This window comes from Gadus macrocephalus, chromosome 23, assembly GCF_031168955.1.
Source record: "Gadus macrocephalus chromosome 23, ASM3116895v1".
In the NCBI taxonomy this organism is placed as follows: domain Eukaryota; kingdom Metazoa; phylum Chordata; class Actinopteri; order Gadiformes; family Gadidae; genus Gadus; species Gadus macrocephalus.
Genome location: NC_082404.1, coordinates 10996440 through 11016415, shown reverse-complemented (window position 1 = coordinate 11016415; position 19976 = coordinate 10996440). Strand labels below are relative to the sequence as shown.

Here is a 19976-nt window from a genome sequence, read left to right as displayed (position 1 = left end):
CGTTCGAAAGGCTTTCACTGAAGTCATTCACTGATCTAATTTCACATCAGGATGTGTCTCTCACTGGCGGGGGGATGGGGGGGGGGGACGAGATCATTATGTTGTAATGGATTTTGTGTACGGAGGGATGCTGTCGAGGTGTGTATGGAACAGACTGATTACTGGGGCCGAACCACTCCCTGTCAGCAGTATACTCTACTCTGTAAATGACACATAGAAAACACGCGACTTGAATGAACCTGAAGCAAGATGTGTCGATGCACACCCACAGGCATCTGGCCTCAAAAAGTAGTCCCAAAAGGTTGAACACAATTGCAGGTGACAACCATTATTTCCACACAAACCCGTACGTGGAGTGAAGATAAGAGCATGGGTAGTCCCATTAGAGGGAGCTGGTAGTGCCGTCAGTGTGTCTGGCCTCACCTTGGGCTCCCTGCCGGGCACGTCCTCCTTGGCGGCAGGAATGACCTTGAAGGTGATGGCCCCCTGGGACTGAGCCTGAGTCGATGGAGAGACACACACACACACACACACACACACACACACACACACACACACACACACACACACACACACACACACACACACACACACACACAGACACACACAAACATAGACACACACGTGTACACACACAAACCAGACACTCACAAACACACGTGCACACACACACACACACACACACACGACACATGCACAAACATAGACACACACACATACACACACGCACACACACAGCTTTGTTTAATTTTTCAACATTGCACGTTGGATAAAACAATTTGGCCCAGCGGTTTTCAAAATGTGTGTGTGTGCGTGTCTGTGTGTGGTGGCGAACACAAGTACTTTTGTGTTCCTAAGACCACTGTTCCTAAGCCCCCCGACCCCCCCTGCTCCCCACTAGCGTCTTCCCCTCTGCTAAGCCCACCCGGGGGTAGGGTTGCACAGCCCCGTGCTGGAGCCCATTTGAGGCCTTGTGGCGGAGCCCGCTTGGAGCGAGTACACAGCGGCGGGCCCCCCCAGAGGGGCCGTGCGGCCTGACGCGTGTGGTTGAGAGGGGCCCGGGAAGCTTTACAGAGAGGGGCCCCGGTGTGTTTGGCTCTCGGAGTGGAGGCGCAGCAGGAGGGACAGGGGGAGGGGGGGGCTTTGGATAAGTCAGCGCCGGGCCCTGCCATCACAAACACTAGGCCCCGTCTCCCTCACGTAGCGGCGCCCCGGGAACGGGACGTTTAGGTATGAAATAGAAGTACTCTGGGTGTGCGCACAGCACAAAAAAGTGCACACCGAGTTCTAAAATCAACAGCACATAAAATGGAATAACACTGATTTACCCAGCGAGCGTTGAGACACTCACAGGGGGAAAGGCAGGGACGGAGAGTGGATGGGACGTACCAGAATACGGATGATTTCCTCTGGCTTCTTGTCGTCCACAGGGATCCCGTTCACTTCTTTCAGCTCATCGCCCACGTGAATCAGCCCTGGTCAGGTAACGCACGCACACACACACACACACACACACACACACACACACACACACACACACACACACAGAGACACAGACACAGAAACACACACACACACACACACACACACACACACACACACACACAAACAAACAGACACACACACACACACGGATAGAGACACAGAAACACACCAACAGACAAAGACACAGACACGCACAACAATATTTACTTGGAGAGTATAAACTTGGGAATAAAGCCGGTGAAAAATAGGAACAGCGGAATAACGAATGAATAGAAATCCAATCCGACCGCTGCGGTCCGCCGCTCCGCCCCTCATGATCCTCGCCACCAGGATGGCCCCCGTCTCGTCGTCCCGCTTGATGGTCGCTCCCTGCCGGACGACAGAAACAAACAGGAGGATAAATATTCAGCCCTACAGTATGTGCTTTACGGTGCGGAAGACACGTGAGTGAAATGAAAACACCACAGGGTCGTATTTAGCCGCCGAAGGCCAAGGCGCACTTTAAGAACCTAGAGAGTGATCCGGCTTCGGAGGGAGATATATTGAGGCGCAATAGGTACGTAAACCATCGCAGCCAGCCTTGGCGGGGGAAGTGTAGAGTCTGGTCTCAGGCTGCGGAGGCAGGAGACTAGACACACAAATACACGCAACAACAAACAGACACTGTACACTACAGACATAAATATAGACCCGCAATTCCCTTTGAGTTTTCCATATTCTTCTTTATGGAGCCTGGGCCTCGGCCAAAATGGACACACGGGAAAGGGATAGTGTTTCCTCTTCCCATTTCAAATGACAGTGTTGAACACTGATGACTTTACCAGTGGGAACCGCGGCGGGATCGGTACTGTTATTTTATCATCACCCCCTCCTCCTCGTCTTCCTCTACATCAAAAGAATGAAACCTAGCCAGCGCCAACCTGTCACAACACCTTTGCATTCAGCGCGCGCGTGCGTGCGTGCGTGCGTGCGTGCGTGCGTGCGTGCGTGCGTGTTTGTGTGACAGTATATCAATTGGCAGAGGTTGGCAGAACGTACATCCAAGATGCCCAATTGCAACCTTCTCTCTCTCCCCAGACCTGGGCGAGCGAGAAGACAGAGAACGAGGCCGAGACAGAGACAGAGACACAGACCGACGGGCCGTGGCACAGACTCCTCCGACAGACACCCCGTTTGTCTTCCTCAAGGAGCACTCATCTCCCCATTTCCTCACCTCCCTACCTGTGTTTCACATCATCCCACCAGAGACTGTTATTGTTTCAGGATTCCTCAAAAAGAGGGATGGCCTTTAATAGGAGAAGAATGAAAAGAAAACATAGGAAAGGCGCCGGCGTGGCTTCTCGCGGCGCGACGCTCGGTAGCAGTGTTTCATTCCGACCGGCCCCCCGACACGATGACGGGATCATGAGGATCACAGGCTGTCCGACGGCACTCGCGCCCTCATGTTTGCTTTAGCATCATAACCGTTCCCTTCTGTATGTTTTGGCTATCTTCCTCGGGGAGCTCTTCTTGCTCAGGGAGTCTGAAAGCATCGCCACACCCAAGCCCCTCCGTTCTCCATTGCCACCAATAACGGCTCCCCACCCCCCCTCCCTGCTTTCGACCATTCCACCGCTACCATTAGAGTGTCACCAGTGCTGTTTTGTCGACCTGGTCGCTCTGTAATGGTTTTCCTACGAAGTAATGGCTTCCTCAAGGTCTGAATGACGGGGGGGAAGGGGGGGGATGGGGGGGGGGCATGTTGAAAGAAGGAAATCGGCAAGAGACACCAAGGGTAAGATAAGTCTTCATGGATGGGTTGGGAGGGGGGGGGGGGTCTTAATGGAATAATTGGAGCAATCAGAGGTTGCATCGGGGAGTAAATCGGAGGAGGGGGTCCCCGAGAGGGTAGGCCGCTGACGGACCCCCGGTGTCAGGGTCATGTGGCCCCCCTGGCTGGGATTTTAACCAGCACCCCATGTCACTGATGCAGTAGGTCCCAGAACGTACGTGTGTGTGTGTGTGTGTGTGTGTGTGTGTGTGTGTGTGTGTGTGTGTGTGTGTGTGTGTGTGTGTGTGTGTGTGTGTGTGTGTGAGTGTGTGTAAGAGTGAGCAAGAGTTAGGGTAAGGGTCAGTGTGCGAGTGTGCGTCAGAGAGCGAGAAATTCAGAGAAAGCGAATGGGAGAGAACGAAGGAGAAAGCCACAGGGGAAAGAGACATACTGGGAAAGACAACAAATTAAGCCGTTTTCATCGTTCCTCTCCCTCCAGCTGGTATGATGAATGTCTTAATGCCCCCCCCCCCCCCCCCCCCCCCCCCCGCCCCCGGGCTGGCAGCAGAGGACGGCTTACACTGAACAGCGGAGAGCCAGCCTTGCCCCCCCTTGCTCTGGCTCATTACTGTGACAACAGAGAGCTGTCTGCATGCAAACACCACTGGCACCCTCTGCTCCAAGTCTGGGGCCATCAATGGCATCTGCCTAGTGTCTTAAGGCACTACACAAAGCCCACTGTCATGACGCGTAGGGCCCGCTTCTGACTGTTGGCAATTTGAAAGATAAATAAAAGGTTTTGCAATGGGAGACTCTGGGGCTAAAAACTAAACAACTATAAATGAATGAAAATGTGTTTTAGGAAATGTTTCTTTTTTTAAGAGAAGACATGTGCTCTTGAAGGATAGTAATTCCGACAACATTTATAACACATTTTCTGTGTTAAAATAACAAAAAAATGTTTAATGTCTAAGTCGAAAGGCGCCTCCAAAAGCAGCAGTGCTAAAAACAATGGCTGAATAGGATGAATATTAAAAAGGTGTTTTTCCGATTGATGTGGATTTAAAGAACACTAAGTACCAAAGGAGTTTAAGGTTACTAGGATACCAGCTAAACGATGGCCGATTACACTACAAAAAAAGTTTTTGAAAGTTGTTGGACAATTTTATTTATGTGCCAACTTGTGATTTGATGGATTTTTTTCTGGCCTGCCAAGCAAGCCAGCCAGTACAGCCAAGGCAACCAACCTCCAGGGTCTAGCAACAGAGAAATATTGAAGGGAGAGAGAGAGAGAGCACATGCTGATGTTGGAACAGTCTGAACTTCGCAGACGACACAGTAGCCAAATGAGGTCTTTCCTGATAAGAGTGCAGAGCGAGAGATCGGCCAAAAAGCCAACACACAAACACATGCTTTCCGGACGGAGGGTGTGTGGAGACATAAATGAAATGTTAACGGGGCAAGGGCTGCAGAGGAAATAAGTCAGACTGAGAGAGCGAGAAAGAGCGCTTGAGGGAAGGGAAAATAAAAAAAGTGAGAGAGAACAAGAAGGAAAAACAAGGCGGTACTTTTGTACTGTTGTACGCCAACAAGCTGAGAAAAGGCAGAGGGCTCGTTAAGACCCTTATTTTCTGCAGGTGTCGAATATTAGCTGATGACAAGCCCGGATCAGAAAAGCTGTTCAGATCAACAACACATGGTCGGACAAATATAACGCAACGACTCATAAAACATCATGTCCTTCTCTCCCTGTGCCCGGTCCGGGACAGTAGTTTATTGGACATTTAATAGCTCAAAAACTTTTGTGTGTGTGTGTGTGTGTGTGTGTGTGTGTGTGTGTGTGTGTGTGTGTGTGTGTGTGTGTGTGTGTGTGTGTGTGTGTGTGTGTGTGTGTGTGTGTGTGTGTGTGCGCGCTCGCTACGTAAACTGCGAGGTTGTATACAGGGAGAGGTCATGAGTGTGAGAGGAAACATTGACAAGGATCAGGCGACTTGGGCGAAAGGCTTAGCTTGTGCCCTAAATCTCCTTTTTTTTTGTGCGTCTTGTGTTGCATGTCTTTCACCGAGACATGGGGCTGAGGGCACCAGCTGAAGAGAGGCCAGACGCTGCCAGACAGCCCTAGAGAGAGTGCTCAAGAGGCTGGATGATTGATGCTGGACAATCACTAAGCCTGATGCATGCGCTACGCTACGTTAGTAATTAGAGACCGGGCGCCACTTAACCATCAAGTGGCTAAAGGGGCTGCTCCTGTGGAATAAGGAATAAGCCCACTACAAACCCTCGGTGGAGGGGGAAAAAAGAAAACACCATTTAGAGGGGCTTGTTATTTGGGATGTCTTCAGGCTATTCTCAGATCTGGACGGAAACTGACATTACTCAAAAGACCACCACATAAAAAACAGACAGACTAAAAATCTGCCCATGTTGTGTAGTGCAGAACAGAGCGGCGAAGGAAAAAGAGTGCACAGGAGTGCACAGGAGCGCCCGGACTAAGTGACGTGGACGGTACGGGGGTCATCTCGGTGGAGCAGGGCGGGCGGTTGAGGCCGTGGTCGATTACTCATCCGTAAGGCGAGCCGCGCTCGTCCTCCCTGGCGTGATTAGCTCCACATGGTCCGCTCCGGTCCTGAGGTATAAATACCCCTGGTTGTTATTGTTGGGCTCGGGTCCCGAACGCAACCGGCCCTCCATCCCTCCGCCGTGTGCGATGAGAGGAACCGGGGGGGGGGGGGGGTCAGACTCAGCACATGTGCGGGACCTGGCGGCCGAGTGGTGCGCGATGACCAAAACGGCTCACACTTTGTGCGGTGGCAGTGCGCGACAGAGACAGAGGTTGTGCGTTGAGGGGTGTGCGTTCACGAGCAGCCGAGCGGAGCGGCAGCCAAGCCTTCCAGAGAGCCGTCAGTGTGAAGCGCGCACCGTGAAACTCCAGTAGATAACTGCAAGTCAGACAGATGGAATTCTGGGAAAGGTCCCGTGGCGACTGGAGCCTACCGTGCGCCTGACAGGCTAATCTCCTATGAGGCAATTGACAGCGCCTATTGGCCGATGGGACGGATAGACGAATGGATGATTAGACATCTTGCTGCAAGCTGGCCGGGGGACACCGTGGATGGATGACTGCCTGGACTGGCTGGCTGTCTGACTGCCTTAGCGGATGGTTGGCTGTCCTTTGGCCTTCCTCGTTAGTCGTCTAGGAGTGGGTGGTTAAGGTTGGATTGCGATTGTGTTTGTGTATTTGTGGGTTTGCGTGTGTGTATGTGTGTGTGTATAAGTGCGTCTGCGTGCGTGTGTATGTGTGTGTATGTGTGTGTATGCGTGGGTGCGTGTGTTGGGGGAGGGCGGTGAGTGGGGATTTCTGGGTGTGCCTAACGCCACTTTGGAGACCGTAGCAAAACGAATCGTCCAGATGCAGTTACAGCAAAAGCATAAAGGCCCAGGCGCCCGGAAAAGTTCGGCAGCAAAAATAAAAAGTGCTGAGGTTAATTTAATAAAAACACACAGACACACACACACACACACACACACACACACACACACGGAACCCCTCCTTCAAAACACCCTACCGTGGACCGAGGCCCGAACGCTGTGGCATTCAACAAACATTTCTCCCTCACGGCTCGAATTAAGTGCGACAGGGGCCATGCCGTCGACGTGTTTTGACATGATGTCACTTAGCGGCACGAGCACAACAGCGGCCCTCAGCCCCCGTTGACCACCGCGCTGAGTGCGGTGTCACACGCGGTGTAAATACCGCTGTAGTGGAAACACATGGACGCCGTTCCCCCCACCAGATGTGGTGCATGGGAGCGATACAAGTGTGACTTGGAACAGGCCTCATTGGGGCATTAAAATACAATTATCCCCACAATCATATCTGGCGTGTGGCAGCGTGTCACTGCGTCTTACCTCACTCGGATGGCAGGGAGCCGCCGTAAACACCTACGATTGTTACCGAAATAAAGCAGACTACGTTAATGAGCGATCTGCGAAGAGTCCGCCAAACGGCAACGTTTTCAAAGCATCGGGGGAAGACCGAAAAAATATAAAATAGCCTGAAAACGGTTCGGTCATGATCGGAAAATCCACTTAGTGTTACAGTCACCTGTATAAAAGTTTAAGGCGGTGCCGCTTGGAATAAGCAGGAACTTGGGATTCCCGTCCAACCAGGAGGTGGAGAGAGAGAAAAAACAGAGGTACGGGTAAAAATGTAATATATATATGTATATATAGTCTTTTAAACGGGTTCTACAGTACTCGGGCCGTTGCTTTCGTCCCCTCTGTGTGACCTGACGTTCCCGCCACCTGTTTTCATTGAATCACCTGCGTTTGCTAACTCATTAGAAAAACAAGCCAGCAGTATTCCCCTGTTTCGCAGCCCGGCCTTCCTCCTGCCCCCAAGAAACCAGTCTTGGGTTTCCCCTTCTGTTACCTTAACCCCGGCGTTGACCCCCTACTCTCCAACCAACCCCCCTCACCTTAATTAACAAGTATACTGAGGAAAAGGAAAATTGCAGGTCATTATCATGATAATTACGCTGCAGAAAGGGAAATTCCTGGGAGGAAACGGCCAGATATGCACCCCTAACCCATCCAATTCCAACCCCAAAATACTATGAATCACAACGCTAGCACCGGTCATTACGCACTCACACACTCGCTATGAAAACACACTCCGGCCCACAGCCCAGCTCAAACACTGCTGTCTTCAGGTTCTCATGTACATGGTGTGTGTGTGTGTGTGTGTGTGTGTGTGTGTGTGTGTGTGTGTGTGTGTGTGTGTGTGTGTGTGTGTGTGTGTGTGTGTGTGTGTGTGTGTGTGTGTGTGTGTCTCTCTCCCACAACCACACGTCTGGTTGCGTCTGTATCCCCCCGGGGGTGAGTACACAAGAGGTGGATCGCCCACCCTCACTGCAGGGTGTCAGGACGACGCCAAGCGGGTTAGTCAACACCGCATCACACACGTACACGGGGCCTCTACATGGGTCCGTGCGCGTGAGCCCGGCAGAGCGCGAAACAAAAACAAAGAGACAGTTGTGTCATATGAAAGAGCCACGAGGCTCCAGTGTTGGCCCTGGGATTGTTTAGTGCTTTCCCTGGTCCTCGTCCTGGCTATGAAAACAGCACTTTCACATGTCACTTCTCATTTCCACCGGGGTCCGTGGAGACGCCGTGGCAGCGCTGGACTCGTCGGGGAGAGCCCTGCGAGCAGGCGGTAAAACAATGGCCGCATTCAGCTCCCACCCGCCCCTTCTCCTTCCCTCCCCCCCTACCCTGTCAAACAACCCCTGGGAACGCCGAGCCGAGAGTATAGGTGGCGGGGACGGAGGCTCCGGGCGGAGAAGTGGGATTTGCGGAAGGGGGCGGTGGAGTGAAGTGTTAAGGTGTGTTTAATGTCTGTGATTACACACGATGAGAGGAAGTGTTTATGTCATTCACTGGGCCTTGATGTATATCAGATTAGATGCGGCGAAGCCCAATGAGGTTAGGCTTTGAGGTTTTTACACCACACATGTTCACGCTCCAGCAGGCCCGGGATGTGTGTGTCTGTCTGTCTGTCTGTCTCTGTGTGTGTGTGCCCTTCGTAACGCAGCACTTATTCACACATCGTAGAGACACTCCGCGGAGGACTTGTGTACACATTCATAAACTATGTACACACGCGTCTTAAAAACATGCTTTCACAAACACACACAGAGCCACGCACAGCGGTGAGGCAGTGGAACACTACCAGCACTCACAGCTTTAATCCTTGTATTTGAACGCGGTGCTCAATCTTTCTGTGCCGGTGCTTCCAATGAAACCCAGACCTAATCCATCAAACGAAAGATGTATTGCTTTTAAAGTACATGACTCCGTCTGCAAAACACTAACATGTGTGGTGTCTCGTGTAATCTCATTAGTGCTTCCATTAATCCCCTGCCAGTGTCGTTACTTTCTCCTCGCGTTTGTCGCGGCACACTATAAACAGAAGATAGCGAACTGTCGTTTTCGATCCCTCCCAAGTCCACCGAGGCTAAACCTTTCCTTTATTTCTCCGTCGAGATCAAGAGATCCCCGCATTGTTCCCGGGCACATCACAAACACGCTCATTGTGAGCCGCCACATGTGTTAACGTGTATACCCGCTCGATGTCGGCTCCGGAACGAGGACTGCGTTTAAATTACGGCGCGAGGCAAAGTGATTGTGACGTGCGCTATCTGCGGCGGGCGAAGTCGAGCCCTTCCAGACAAATGAGATCAGAGCAGCTGCTTTTGTGCACTTCTCCGTGCATCCCGTGGTGCGTGTGGCCCGCCCTGTGAGCACACCGCCCTGCCAGCCGCCCTCGCTGGAGGGACCGCCCTTTCTTCTGACCCGACCCACCCGATAAACACACACACATTAAAATATTACCATTGACTCGAGACGCGTTTGCGGTGCGTTTGATGTCCCTGTCAATAATAACCTGCACACACACACACACACACACACACACACACACACACACACACACACACACACACACACACACACACACACACACACACACACACACACACACACACACACACACACACACACACAGCTGAATTGCATTAAACAGAGGAGAGGAGGGCAAAAAAAAAAACTTGGCAACTTCAGCAATGAAAATGTTGGACATGTCATATGAATTTTGTACACCGAGCAAGTGCTGTGTTAGAACACTCATGTCCAGCCAGTGCAATTTGCGGTTTCTCCAAATGAGAAGCCCAGCTGATTCGCTGGCAGCTTGTGGCTGTGGGGAGACGAGGACCTAGGGCCCAGTAGTGGCAGAATGGCATCGCCTGGTCCTGCCAGCGGTGGCAGTAGGAGACGGTGGGCTTGGCAGAGCAGGGTCCGATGGCATGGCCCCCCTGCCCAACCCCCCCCTTTCATTTTTCCACACACTGGCACTCGATGGCAACCGGTTCTAATGGGAAAACCAATCCTCCCCTCGCGGGCACCCGACCAACTCCGGGATAGTGCAAGGGAGTTAGGGGGATTGACATTGAGCCCGTCGCATTCCTGGCCGGGTCTTTTCATTCTTTTCCCCTGCTACTAACGAAGCCTAACTGCCCAGACAGACGAGACGCAGGGAGGAGACGATATATGGAGTGTCGGGTTCTGAGCTTGGATGGCACTGGAGTAACCGAGCGGGCCTCCGTCCGCGCCAAGGTGCGCAGGTGTCTCTCACACATGAGCCGCGGTGATAGCCGCTCGGCCCGAGAAGAGCGACAGGAGGGCAAATAAGCGGGAGAGTACTGCCTGTCGGTCCAGGAGATTTGCGGTTCGTTACACACAGGGAACGGAACGCACCGAGGGGAGATAGAAGACTGGCACGCGAGTGTGAAGCCAAGACTGAGATTTCGAGAAGTGGCGGTGGGGCGGCGTCCCGAACGCGGAGCAGACGGGTCGACCTGAACGGGACGACTGTTGAAGCCGGCCCGCTTCCAGCGAGCGGCCCATAAAGAGAACGGCCGAACAGCGGGTGCTTCTGGAGCCAGCATCTCCAGTCTGCTCTTTGCATTTGCGTCATGGTTTTTAAGGGAGCATCTAGACGAGGGGAACAGAGTCTGAACACAGTGGGCCTGTCTGCCTCTAATGTTCTCACATCATACCAGTGGTCACTCCCAGCCACTGGAGTGGGTTGGAAATGAGACTTTACAGAGAATTCCAGCGGAGGGGTTTATATATATTTCTGGGATGCACCGAGGATGAGGATTTACGGAGTGTGTCAGTATCTGGGTCCTTTTTCTTTTCTCTCTAGCCATTTCGTCCTTGCAGCTTGTGGCTTAGTTTTTTTAGGGGCTGAGAACGGTGAATTGTGTTACCCAATTCGGTTCTGGCGTCTTCTGTGCTCTTTGTCTAGAGCCGGCCTATTATTCAGCCTGTACTTCTGACCTTTTATCACCTCAGGCAAAAAAGAAATACGCAAAACTATAAAATAAAGAAAAACAAAAAAATCTCTCCTGATGCAAGCGAACTCCACCCCCCACCGCATGCACACATGCACAAACATACACCCCGCTTACCTCCATAAACGCTATCCAAACATATTCTTTCAATAAATAAGACACAGCTGAGCCCTTGCTTTTCAAAAATACAGCCACATGTTTATTCCGCTTCCCAAAGAACCCAGTTATTTCATCGTCCCGACGTTTGAACAAATAAATCAGGCCCTTTTGGTTTCTGTGCGGGGGGAACGGGAGCACGAGGAGAAGAAAAAAACGCTGCGGTGGAAGAGGGAGGTTGTCCTGGAAGATTGAGTTTTTACGGTGTCCCTAAAGAGCACCGCATGAAGTCACGGTCTGAAAAATGATCGCAATTAATCAGAGCTACCGAATACATCCACTCGACTAATCACAATTTACCTAATGGATGAGTCACCGGGAAAGAAGGTTGTGCGTGCTAACTCCACCACGCTGGAAAACATTTTTGAGATCAACAGACAATGACATTCAGATCAACAACAGAATAATACAGAGGATGAGAGAAGATTTGCCTGTGGAGGAGGGAAATCAAAAGAAGGATATGGAGGGCCGGGACGAGGAAAGAGGCGAGGAAATTAGCCCCGATAGTGAACGGACCTCTTACTATGATGTCAAGTTTGAGGATTGCGGGCTGATTACGTGGAACTGCGAGTTACAGGGCACATCTAAATCTATTCAGAGCAGCGGTGCATGAGGCCTCTCTACACAATCAAGAGGATTTTTTTTTCTTTTTAATTTCTCGGTTAGCGGGAACGGATGTGACTCAACATCTGACCTCGAGGCGGTGTTCCAAAGTGGAAACAGTCCTGAGTGTTCTTTTAAGGCCACTTTTGCCTGAAGGGTCTCAAAAGTTGACGGCAGGTGCCACGTCCGTAGGCCACAGGTTAAGGCACTAAACGGCAAACTCTCATACTGACTCAAAGGAGATTTGTATGGTTGATAGGGGGGGGGGGGTACACTCGCAGTGAAGCATGTTTGACTTTGGGTAACTTTTGACAGCTGAGGTTTCAGCTTTAGTCAATACATTACACATACATCAACCCAGATCAAAACAAGCGTATCCGTATCCATTTCCTCGGTGATAGAGGTTCAATTATCACTTTGATAGCCAGACACATACCAATGATCCACGGCATTATAGACGGAGGCAACATTGCTCCACGGCTTGTGTTCAGCGCTATTCACAATGTACTTTGGATCGGCTCTGGAAAATGTCGCGATTCCTATTGCCACAACAGAGTAGACCACTTCATGCTTAAAACACAGGAATGCAAATCATCCATTTCCTCTAAACATGCGAGCCCTGGACGAAAAGGCTTCCCCTGGGACAGGAAGTAGGCATGTCCTCCCGCCCCTGGCGGTTTAGCCGAGCTCCATGGCTGACCAGACCACAGGGAGGCCGGACTCGAGGTGCCCCCTATAATCACCTAAGGTGCTTTGGGTGACTCTGTACCCTGTCGACCACAGCACCATTATAGCGAGCCAGCCGATGGCACATTCTTCAGATGGCATGTGGCCATAATGGTCCTTTGGTATTTATTGTTTTGTTTTTGAAAATACACTTAAAAGCACGGTGGAGCCCTGTCGAGGTACCCTACACTTGGCACGCTCTGGGGAATTCAGGCAGTGGTGAGCCAGCCTAATTGACCGACATTCTATTGGTCAAAAAAAGTCAAGCCTCGGCAACGGCCAAGAGATCAGCTTCCCCATTGGCCGACCCGAGTGCTCTATTAAGCATGAATTGGGTACGTTCAATATTGTTTAATTGAGCCAGGGAAATATTGAATGTATTTCTTATTATAAATAATGTGTATTTTGAAACTCTAGCAGCCCATAGCACTGTATAAGTTATTTACCCTTTCAAATTCTTCTTTTTTTCTTTTAGTCTATGCGGTTTTTACGTTTTGTTTGGCAGAATAACTATTTTCATAGGCTTAAACAATTAGTCAATTGTTTTGAGTTAGTTTGAGTCTTACTCGTGTAGGATAATAAATCGAAGCTGACAGCTTTGGGAATACAAAAGAGAGGACTGTTACGTGATGGTTGTTACCCGCCGAACAGAAATCCGCAGACCAAATATTTGTCACAGCACAACGACAGTACATTTGGCCTGAAAACAAAAAGGTTGCAGCAGAATACACCAAAAAAAAAATGCATCTCAGCTGTGTCTACAAATACGAAAAAAAAAAGAATGAGAGAGAGAGAGAGAGAGAGAGAGAGAGAGAGAGAGAGAGAGAGAGAGAGAGAGAGAGAGAGAGAGAGAGAGAGAGAGAGAGAGAGAATGAAAGAGGGCAAATGACCCCATGTTGGCCCCCAGTAAAAGGCCCTGCTTACAGCCACATGACAACCACACCTTCACACTCTTCGACTCAACCAAGCCACTCCAGCACTTCCGAAATAGCCTGCACCTAATCAACACTCCTAAAATCGGCGCGTAAACAAGCTCCCAGAGACCGCTGGACGCCTGTGCCAATCCCGGGAATAACAGGAGACGGACATGGACATGTATTATAGAGGGAGTAACACAAGCACATGATTAGGGTGACCAGCACTGGGTGTAAATCACATCACGTTTGGAGAGGAGTGGGATCCAACATCAGTAGAGGTGTTTATATGTGCCACAATTATTTTATGCCCAAACTCTGCTCAAAGTGTAGAGAACAGGAGAGAGAGAGAGAGAGAGAGAGAGAGAGAGAGAGAGAGAGAGAGAGAGAGAGAGAGAGAGAGAGAGATACCCAAATATGGATGAGGTGTGTTCCTTGTTTGCCCCAGGGTTGTGGTCAGAGGAGTGGAACAAGAGGGTGGTTTAGGACAACCCGAAAAAAATAAAAAAAGGCACAGTCCGAGACATGGTCTGACCAGATCAAAGGAGGGTGGGGCCTACTGGCAAAAAAGAAAGAGTACGGTGATGACAGGCAGAGGTCCTCGACAGTCCATCACAGGCGGTGTGTGTGTGTGTGTGTGTGTGTGTGTGTGTGTGTGTGTGTGTGTGTGTGTGTGTGTGTGTGTGTGTGTGTGTGTGAGAATACTTGTGCGTGCAAGTGACCATTTGTGTTACTGGGATTGCGTCATAGTATAGAGGTCAGTCCGGAGAGTGAAAAAAAAAATTATGTGTCTGGGTTCTAAGAATAGAGATGTTATAAAAGAGACATGATAAACCAGAATTACTACATGAAAAAACACACCCTCCTGGGAGACACAATGGCATGTGACGTGATGAAGACCTCAGCAGCACCTCAGCATCATAGAGGTGTGTGTGTGGACACGCTTGTTGGGCGAGTTCACACACACACACACACACACACACACACACACACACACACACACACACACACACACACACACACACACACACACACACACACACACACACACACACACACACACACACACACACACACACACACGGACAGAGGGCAGCGCTGGGAAAGGACCACAGGACGAAGCCACCAAGTTGTGAAGACGCCGTCCCAATGAAGGACTGCGCTTGAGGTTAGGTCAGACATGCAGGCGGGCAGACAGAAAGACAGACGGACAGACAGGCGTGAGGCAGGCCTGGGGCGGACAGCTGATTGGGTGGGTCGGTCGAAAGACGAAGACGTCGTTTTGAGAACACGATGATGGGAAAACAGCGACGACTGACCCTGGAGCAAGGAAACCATTTTTCACGAGTCTCTGACAAGCTGAAAATACACACGGCTCAATGGTAGGGAAGCTGCGGTCGGCTCTGCTCCCTGCACCGCGTTTACTACTTCAAGGTCGAGGGTTCGATTCCCACAGGCTTTGGAACAGGCTTGGGAAACGCATGTGAAGTGATTGTTTGGAGCTGGGCTTCTCAGCTCGTACACGGACGCTACATGTGAGGTTCACGCCCTTCACGGTACGTACGTGTGTGGACTGTGATTAGCCGTTACAAGCCTTTTTTTTATCTGCCTCTTCTGACATCACAAGTGGGCGTGTCCACCTAGATGTATGACGGATAGATGAGCGACGTTTGCTATAGTCCACTTGGTAGGCTGGTAGACTGATCTATCCAGCACACATCTAGGTGGACACGCCCACTAGTGATGTCAGAAGAGACAGATTTTGAAAACAGCTTTGTAACGGCTTATCACACCACACCTGGTGGCATGTCATGGTACCTTTAAAACCCACAAAGCACATGACCACAGATGATAGTAGTTAGAGAGAGGAGCCCGGAGAGCGGACTCACCAGCGGCTCCTTGTTCTTCACCAGCCGGATGATCTTCACCGAGTCCTCGTCGTCGTCGATGTCGTCGGGCAGCGGCGGCAGCTCCGGCTCGTAGTTCTTCTGTGCCACCATGTCGTGGACCGACAGCAGGCCCTGGGGTGGAGGAAAGAGAGGCGATTAACACGGGCATCGGTCAAACCAAAGCGTTGATTTCCGTGTTACTTAAGCCCTAAAAAGCCCAGGGTTAATGCGACTAGACGGCTGCGGGTTCGATCCGTCATTCTCTCTCTGTGAGCCGGGCGGAGGGAAGGTAGGGCCTGGCACGGAAGAGCGTTATGGAACGGGGTGTCGGCTCTGAGCGGCCCGTGATGGATGCCATTGTTTTTGGGAGGCTGCTCCATGAGCTGCATGTGTTGAGGGTCATTAGGGGCCAATGCTCGGGGGCCCATTCATCTCTCTGATTAAAGACATCAAGCACTTTTCACTCACCATCGCTCGTGTGTGTGTGTGTGTGTGTGTGTGTGTGTGTGTGTGTGTGTGTGTGTGTGTGTGTGTGTGTGTGTGTGTGTGTGTGTGTGTGTGTGTGTGTGTGTGTGTGTGTGTGTGTGTGTGTGTGTGTGTGTGTGTGTGTGTGCAGATGTATAAAGGCCTCCGCTCTCCGATGATCACAGAACCCTCGGGCTTTCCTTGGACGCCGTTCTTTTATATTTATTCTTCGAGGCGGCGATGTTCTGCGGTGTTCTGTTAAATCAAAGTCAGAATCAAGTTCTCGGCGGCCTCTGGTATTTCACAGGTTCACGAGCACGCATAAGAGAAAAGCTGGAGAGCGAGACGGAGACAAGAAGGATGCCATTGAGAGTGTTCATCTTTCAAACTATTTAACGACTCCGTGTCCGACACACACAGAGACCCAGCTGGAAGAGCACACGTTTTTCCACCCGTAAGAGGTGTGTGTGTGTGTTTGGGGGGGACGACAACCAAAGAAACTACAACAAATAAATACTAATGGAGAGCGAGAGAGAGACAGACAGACAGGGAGAGGACAAGGATGGAGGTAAGGGGGTGGATGGGTGTGTGTGTGTGGGGGGGGGGGGGGGGGGGTTAGACAAGGAGAGAGGAGGAGAACGATGTGTTTTATGACACAGGAGCACACTTGAAGTACAACGTTCAAGATGTTGCTAACCGGGACCAGAAGGAGGGAGGAGAGGACGAAGAGGAGGAGGATTAGGACGAGACGCAAGCCACACATTGTGGCTGTCTCCCTTAGGTACTGACACACACGCTCACACACACACGCTTTCCTACATGTGAGGACAACCAACCACACAGGCCTGTGTTCGTATTAAGGCTTGCATGGCCATATACATGCAGGGGCAAAGAAAGAGCACATCAACACACGAGTATGCACACACACACACACACACACACACACACACACACACACACACACACACACACACACACACACACACACACACACACACACACACACACACACACACACACACACACACACACACACACACTTTCCATTCCTCTCCTCTTTCATCCTGTTAATTACTCCTCTTTTTCTCTTCTCTCCAACTAAAACAATCTTTTTTTTTTTCATAATAATTCAATGTATTCTTTCCCCCCCCCTCCTCCTGCTCTCCTTTTTATTCTGAGGTCATGCAGCATCAGCCGGTGGTTGGAGTCTGATCAGCCGTCACATTTTGGTGGTTGAGCTCTGCGGTTTCTGTTAAAACAGATGCAAGGTCCCAGTCCCATAAGATCAACATCAATACGTTGGCTGCAAAGAGCCGGGCAGCAGGAACCACTGATCCTAATCGTGGTAGCAGAGGTAAATAACCGTTCTTTAAAGTGTTTGTCAAAGAGGTTGCTTGGTAAAAAATAGGATGCTGAAGCATGGCGGTCATAAAAGTGTGTAAATGCACAAGGTTTATGGGCCTTTGTGCAATAAACCCAGTTTTATTTATTACACGTGGAGTGTTCATGGCTACAAAATACTTATTTCGGTGTGTTTAAAGGCCAGTAATGACACAACCCATGTCTCTCAACACACACACGCGCGCACACACACGCGCGCGCACACACGCACGAGCGCAAACACTCACTCACACACATGCCCACATGCACACGCACACACCCACGCACACACACACTCCTGTCCAAGCACAGAATTCTGGTTCTAGCCACTAAGTGAAAGCAGTGCAGAGTCGGTCTGAGCTCCAGTTCGGATAAAATATTACCGTGCAAATATTAGTACAGGAACAACTGCCGATTGCGCTTCCACCATTTCTCTGTATGTCTCTCTCTCTCTCTCTCTTAGTGTCCGTCTGTCGCCCTCTTCATAGGGAAGCGAAGGAGGGTTGGTGAGAGAGAGAACAAACCACCATCTATTTCATCTTCCTGTGTGTGGCACAGTATCCAGTGTCGAGCGTTTGATTTCTTTTCCGTTAAGACTCGGTGAGCGGGACCGCCGCGTGCTGCGGTGTCGGGCTCCGGCGAGGAACCGGGCCGCTGGGGAAGCGTCTCCGTCTGAGGTCGGTGGGGGGGGGGGGGGGGGAAACGTAGCAGCGTGGCAGGCCTCCTGTTGCCGCGGCGCTGTCACTCACGGCACACGATACGGCTGGTGACGAGCACGTGGGCGATACCGTGTGCCAATCAAACTCACCCCCTAGGAGCGCTTTGGAGCACAGCTTGCACTTCTTTTTTATTTTTATCATTTTTTTATTTTTTGCATTTTCTGCTTTATTATAGAGTGAGACAGGTGAGGAATGAGGAAGGTATGGGAGATAGAGCCGAAGACATGCAGCAAATGATGACCACGGGCAGGACTCAAACCCGGCTCGCTGCATTCAGGGCTGAGCCTATATGGTACGCGCTCTACCCAGTAAGCCACCGGGGCTCCCCAAAATGTGCACGTCTTTTAAATCGTAAGTCGATCCCCCCTGTTTCAGCTCGAAATTCAAAGACTACATGATATAAAGTAAAAAAAAAAACGCATTGGGGCTGAGGGCGTCCCACCTTCCTGCATACCTCCCTGCTACCCTGACCCGTCCTCAGCCTCCAAACACCCTGAGCGGGCCTGTGTAAGAGAGTAGCAATAACAGCCAAGCCCTAATAGGTAGCACATGGCTAGGCAGGGCCCTAGCCGGGGTCTGCTGGGGAAACAGAAACTCAGGCTCAAACGTATTGATCCATGACGGTATGCACACACACACACACACACACAGCGTTGTGCGTGTGGAAGGTGTTCATCCTGTGCCGCTGGGAGTTAACAGGTTGTGTTACGCCTCGGTGTCCGTGCCTCGCTCCCTCACTCCAAATCTAATCGGGAGTCATTTCCTCATTGCAGCCCAGGAATGGACACAGAGAGAGAGAGAGAGAGAGAGAGAGAAGCCAGGAGAGAGAGAGAGAGAGAGAGAGAGAGAGAGAGAGAGAGAGAGAGAGAGAGAGAGAGAGAGAGAGAGAGAGAAGCCAGAGAGAGAGAGAGAGAGAGAGAGAGAGAAGCCAGGAGAGAGAGAGAGAGAGAGAGAGAGAGAGAAGCCAGGAGAGAGAGATCAAGAAAGAGAGAGAGAGAGAGAGAAGCCAGGAGAGAGAGATCAAGAGAGAGAGAGAGAGAGAGAGAGAGAGAGAGAGAGAGAGAGAGAGAGAGAGAGAGAGAGAGAGAGGTTGTTAGGCCACCCTTGTTTTTCAGCCCAGGCATCCATCCCCCCCCCGCCCCCCCCTCTCTCCCTGGGTCCCCCGTGTTTGTGTTCATTAGACATAATAGGGATCTAGAAAAACAGATCACTGGACCAGTCCAAACAAACCTGCGTGTACATTCCTGGGCATTAGACTCTCATTAAAGCTCCTGCGGCCCCCCCACCCCACCCCACCCTGGGCCGCCACCACCTCTGCATCCATCCCCCATTCAGCCTTCAGCCCCACGGCGCTGGCTCTGGCCCAGGTCAGGGCACAGTCAAACCTCCTTGGGTCGGACGGTGTGTGTGTGTGTGTGTGTGTGTGGTGTGTGTGTGTGTGTGTGTGTGTGTGTGTGTGTGTGTGTGTGTGCATAGGTCTCTAATGTGCCAGTATTTCCTCGCAGCCACCGTGGTGGGCTGGCTTTGGACATGGGGGGCTCATTTGTAACGCCCACCAGATCACAGTTCCACCCGGGCATAACGACGTGGGAACACACACACACACACACACACACACCACACACACACACACACACACACACACACACACACACACACACACACACACACACACACAGAGAGAGAGAGAAGCGAAACAGGCGGCCATCATAATTGTCTTAATAGGGGAGAAATTGTTGTTTTTTCATCTGCAAGCCGTAAAATATAAAGGTGGTGTTGCTGGGGGGAGATGAAGATGAAGACGGTGGTGAAGAACAGGGGTAAAAGGGATGGTGGGGTAGGGGTTATTTTGCAGAGCATGATTTATGTCCAACCCAGGGAATGGATCATTTCAGCTATAATTGAGAGTGATACAGTTACTATCGCACAGAGACGCCATTCAAAAGGCAGGGGGCCAGCTGCTGGCATTTTACGCA

General features: G+C 51.0%; 1 protein-coding gene and 1 long non-coding RNA gene across 2 annotated transcripts in view; both read right to left on the bottom strand.

Annotated features, from left to right (window-relative positions):
* The window catches only part of mpp7a (MAGUK p55 scaffold protein 7a), a 112585-nt gene that overhangs the window by 32851 nt on the left and 59758 nt on the right, over positions 1-19976 (bottom strand). The window contains 4 exon segments of the mRNA XM_060045769.1: positions 200-498; positions 1390-1475; positions 1773-1854; positions 15437-15568. Of these exon segments, the coding sequence (XP_059901752.1) occupies positions 200-498; positions 1390-1475; positions 1773-1854; positions 15437-15568 (599 nt within the window).
* Positions 5036-15426, bottom strand: LOC132452333 (uncharacterized). The gene is made up of 2 exons (XR_009524293.1): positions 9781-15426; positions 5036-9680 (listed from the first exon to the last, which is right to left on the bottom strand). It is a non-coding gene; the product is annotated as an uncharacterized LOC132452333 (long non-coding RNA).